Genomic DNA, 5,000 nt, shown 5'->3' with positions numbered 1-5,000 from the left:
CAACACTACTGACAGGTCAACACTACTGACAGGTCTAACACTACTGATGGGTCTAACACTACTGACAGGTCTAACACTACTGACAGGTCTAACACCACTGACAGGTCTAACACTAATGACAGGTCTAACACCACTGACAGGTCTAACACTAATGACAGGTCTAACACTACTGACAGGTCTAACACTACTGACAGGTCTATCACTACTGACAGGTCAACACTACTGACAGGTCTAACACTACTGACAGGTCTATCACTACTGACAGGTCTAACACTACTGACAGGTCTAACACTACTGACAGGTCAACACTACTGACAGGTCTAACACCACTGACAGGTGTAACACTACTGACAGGTCTATCACTACTGACAGGTCTATCACTACGGACAGGTCTAACACCACTGACAGGTCTAACACTACTGACAGGTCAACACTACTGACAGGTCTATCACCACTGACAGGTCTAACACTACTGACAGGTCTAACACTACTGACAGGTCTAACACTACTGACAGGTCTAACACTACTGACAGGTCTAACACTACTGACAGGTCTAACACTACTGACAGGTCTATCACTACTGACAGGTCTAACACTACTGACAGGTCTGACACTACTGACAGGTCTATCACTACTGACAGGTCTAACACTACTGACAGGTCTAACACCACTGACAGGTCTAACACTACTGACAGGTCTAACACTACTGACAGGTCTAACACCACTGACAGGTCTAACACTACTGACAGGTCTAACACCACTGACAGGTCTAACACCACTGACAGGTCTAACACTACTGACAGGCCTAACACCACTGACAGGTCTAACACCACTGACAGGTCTAACACCACTGACAGGTCTAACACTACTGACAGGCCTAACACCACTGACAGGTCTAACACCACTGACAGGTCTAACACTACTGACAGGTCTATCCAAGGTCAGTCTACACAGAAGTTAACAAATCGTCTGTCCACCACACAGCCTGATCTGACAGAACTCTTATTCAGATCACAAAGTAGTCACCGCATTAGATTAGATCGTTTTACAGTAAGTTTATTTTTATCAGAAAAAAATATACAGTTTTTCACATAAATGCATTGCATTCGAAACAAATAACTTTTTTTATGGTGAGCTTCTCCAATACAGCACACTCCTCTTGTAAGAATAACAACCATGATTCACCCTGGATAATTGATTCTTAAAGAATGTATTCTTAATTGATTCTTAAAGAATGTATTCTTAATTGATTCTTAAAGAATGTATTCTTAATTGATTCTTAAAGAATGTATTCTTAATTGATTCTTAAAGAATTGATTCTTAATTGATTCTTAAAGAATGTATTCTTAATTGATTCTTAAACAATGTATTTTTAATTGATTCTTAAAGAATTGATTCTTAATTGATTAATAATTGATTCTTAAAGAATGTATTATTAATTGATTCTTAAACAATGTATTCTTAATTGATTCTTAAACAATATATTCTTAATTGATCTCGTGTAAGACAACTCGTCACTGTCTTAATTGATTCTTAAACAATGTATTCTTAATTGATTCTTAAAGAATATATTCTTAATTGATTCTTAAACAATGTATTCTTAATTGATTCTTAAAGAATGTATTTTTAATTGATTCTTAAAGAATATATTCTTAATTGATTCTTAAACAATGTATTCTTAATTGATTCTTAAACAATGTATTCTTAATTGATTCTCAAAGAATGTATTCTTAATTGATTCTTAAAGAATGTATTCTTAATTGATTCTTATAGAATGTATTTTTAATTGATTCTTAAACAATGTATTCTTAATTGATTCTTAAAAGGGAAGATCATACCGTAGGCATATTTCAGTCATGTAGTTTCTAGAAATTCTGTGTATTATATTAACCCCCAAAATGACCTCCTGATAATGTCCACTGAACTGACACGTTTAACTCGCACGTGCACACACACGCACACACGCACAGGGATTACTTCACTTTCAGAGACACTTTTGATTGGCAGATCTGAATACCAGGGTTGCTGCCATTAGCCACATTTCCAATATTAAAGTACGGGAACAGTCTCTCAGTAAATCTGACTTTAAGAGTGTAGATAGGTGTGATGTATTTGGGGTCGTAGAAGGACACCTCCCCTCTGCTGTTGTCCAGCTGCACTCTGATCCTCTGGGGCTTCCTCTTCAGAGCGATGATGTCACCTCCTCCTCCTATGTACTTCCCACTGTGCTGGGATATACACCACATTCCATTCTTCGGTGTCGCATCACGCTCCCGCTTCCTGTCGATGGACTCTTTAGCCACGCCCAAAACCCAGTCGGGATGGTCCCCCACCTCCAGCTCCCAGCTGTGTATTCCTGAGCTGAAGCCCTCAGAGCCAAGAACATTTGTGTACCTCATAAATCGCTCTGGGTTGTTAACGAACTGCTGGGATGTGCCTGGTCTTCTCACACTGGTCAGATCATCAGTCAGACAGAGACTGGGATGTGCAGTGTTGGGGTCCAGAATCACAGGAGTGTATTTGAGGATCCCCTGCATCTTCTCCCAGACTCTGAACTGCAGGTTGCCCAGGTGTTTGGCCTTGTCTATCAGAGCTCCTGAGACCAGCTGTGGATCCAGTAGTAAGTACTGGGATCTTTCCTTTGTGGTCTTGAAGTTCTGCAGGAACGAGATGTCTTCAGCTTTCAGTTCCTCCTCTATGGTTCTGATTGCGTCTGAAAGTGATGATATCTTTCTGCTCACCTCGTCAATCTTCTTCTTCATCATCTGATTCTTCTGCTCCTCTTCCTCCCTCAGTGCAGCTATCCTGGCTGCCTCTTCATCTCGTAGAAACTGGTGAAGCTTCTCAAACTCCTTGTTAATCTGTTTCTCTGTGTGCTGAACCTGTCTCTTAATGTGTTCTGCTGTTTTATCACAGGTTAGTTTAACGTCGTTAAAGACCTGTAGGTTCTTCTGTAAAGGCTTCAGGGCAGTGTGGAGTTCCTCCTTAAGATCCTGGACAACCTCATCTACAGGGACACAGTCGTGAGATTGATGCACCTTTGAATCTCGACACACCAAGCAGATAGGCTGTTTATCCTTCAGACAGAAGAGTTTGAATTTCTCACTGTGCAGACTGCAGAGCACCTCAGAGCCAGATGAAGTTCTCTGACTCCCCTCCTGTATCTCAGACCCAGCGGAAGTTCTCTGACTCCCCTCCTGTATCTCAGACCCAGATGAAGTTCTCTGACTCCCCTCCTGTATCTCAGACCCAGCGGAAGTTCTCTGACTCCCCTCCTGTATCTCAGAGCCAGATGAAGTTCTCTGACTCCCCTCCTGTATCTCAGACCCAGATGAAGTTCTCTGACTCCCCTCCTGTATCTCAGACCCAGATGAAGTTCTCTGACTCCCCTCCTGTATCTCAGACCCAGCGGAAGTTCTCTGACTCCCCTCCTGTATCTCAGACCCAGATGAAGTTCTCTGACTCCCCTCCTGTATCTCAGACCCAGCGGAAGTTCTCTGACTCCCCTCCTGTATCTCAGACCCAGATGAAGTTCTCTGACTCCCCTCCTGTATCTCAGACCCAGATGAAGCTCTCCGGCTTCTCTCCTGTAAGAAGGCCTCACATGCGTCATTTAACGCCAGGTTACGAGGAGGTAGAGTCATAGCTATGGGAAATCTTCTCCTACAAACTGGACATTTCCAAGGTTTCTTATCTGCCCAGTATTCCTGCTGACAGACTTTACAGAAACTGTGGCCACATGCCAGGATGACAGGATCCTTGAAGATGTCACAGCAGATAGGACAGGAGAATCTGTCTTCTGGTAGAGAAGATCCGGATGCCATTACCTCACACCTCTTTACCTCTCCCTCTTCTGTAACAGCTTTTGTCTTCTTTACTCTCCACAGCTTCCACTTTTCAAGGGAAAGTAATCCACTCAAATACAGTCCTAAATCCACCCCCCCCCCCCCCAAAAAAAAAGGTGAAGCTGCTCTTGGAGATGACAGTTCTAACGATGGTATGTCCTTCTAATATCTCTCTGTCTTACCATACGAATCCCCCAAAACAAAACCGTTGTGGACCCACCAGAGCGGAACACCGTAGAGATCAACGTTTAACAGGCGTGACCTGTACTCCGCTTGCCCTCAGAGTTTACAGACAACCAAGAGTGGTTAGACAGGTCAGTTGTGTGTTTCAGTCGACGCCAACCCAAACCCTGATCAGCCAATCAGCGATGACGTTTGAGGTCATTTACATTTTTTGGGTTATCAAGAAACCTTTCTTATCACGCAGGGAAAAAAGATTAGTTGAACTTGTGTAGTGGTGTAACTATAGGAGAATGACTGGAATGTAATAGCTGGTTTTATATATAATGACTTTAAGTTTCTTTTTTAGTGGTATCGGTCAGCACTCCTCATAACATACAGGGAATGACCACACCTCTGTTGGTACTAGTGACAACAACAAACAGGAACTCCCTGTTGACACCACAGTCAGGTGGGCGGCTTGGTTCTCCTATCCCCTGTGGGGACATAAAATCCTCAGAAGTCCCCACATGTACGGTAAAACAAGGAAAATATGCTCTCTGCTGGGGCCATTTCATACGTTCCCATGAGGACAACGGCTATTTTAAGCTTAGGGGTTTGGATTAGGGTTAGGGTTGCGGTTAGGGTTAAACTTAGGGTTAGGGTTTAGTGGTTAGGTTAGGGTTACAGGTTAGGATAAGGGTTATTATAAGGGTTACGGTTAGGGCTAGAATTAGGGTTAGGGTTTAGTGGTTAGGTTCGGGGTTACAGGTTAGGATAAGGTTTAGGGTAAAGGGTAAAGGGTTAGTGGTTAGGTTCAGGGGTTACAGGTTAGGATAAGGGTTATTATAAGGGTTACGTTTAGGGTTACGGGTTAGGTTTAGAGTTATAGGTTAGGGGTTAGGGGTTAGGGAAAATATAATTTTAAATGGAAATAGCTTTTTAGGGTCCCCAGAAGGATAGAAAAACATAACATCTGTCTGTGTGTGTTTACTT

The 5,000-nt window shown here is 42.7% G+C and overlaps 2 protein-coding genes across 3 annotated transcripts in view; both read right to left on the bottom strand.

Moving 5' to 3' along the window:
- Positions 1 to 5,000, bottom strand: part of LOC139572861 (RNA-binding motif, single-stranded-interacting protein 3-like) — a 336,861-nt gene that overhangs the window by 16,058 nt on the left and 315,803 nt on the right. The window lies entirely within an intron of this gene.
- LOC139572853 (E3 ubiquitin-protein ligase TRIM35-like) lies at positions 1,684 to 4,994 on the bottom strand. Its single transcript, XM_071395663.1, has one exon. The coding sequence runs from the start codon at positions 3,822 to 3,824 to the stop codon at positions 1,974 to 1,976; it is 1,851 nt and encodes a 616-aa protein (XP_071251764.1). The 5' UTR covers positions 3,825 to 4,994; the 3' UTR covers positions 1,684 to 1,973.

This window comes from Salvelinus alpinus, chromosome 4, assembly GCF_045679555.1.
Source record: "Salvelinus alpinus chromosome 4, SLU_Salpinus.1, whole genome shotgun sequence".
NCBI lineage: Eukaryota > Metazoa > Chordata > Actinopteri > Salmoniformes > Salmonidae > Salvelinus > Salvelinus alpinus.
Note: the sequence above shows the minus strand (reverse complement) of the source record. Positions and strands in the feature narration are given on the sequence as shown.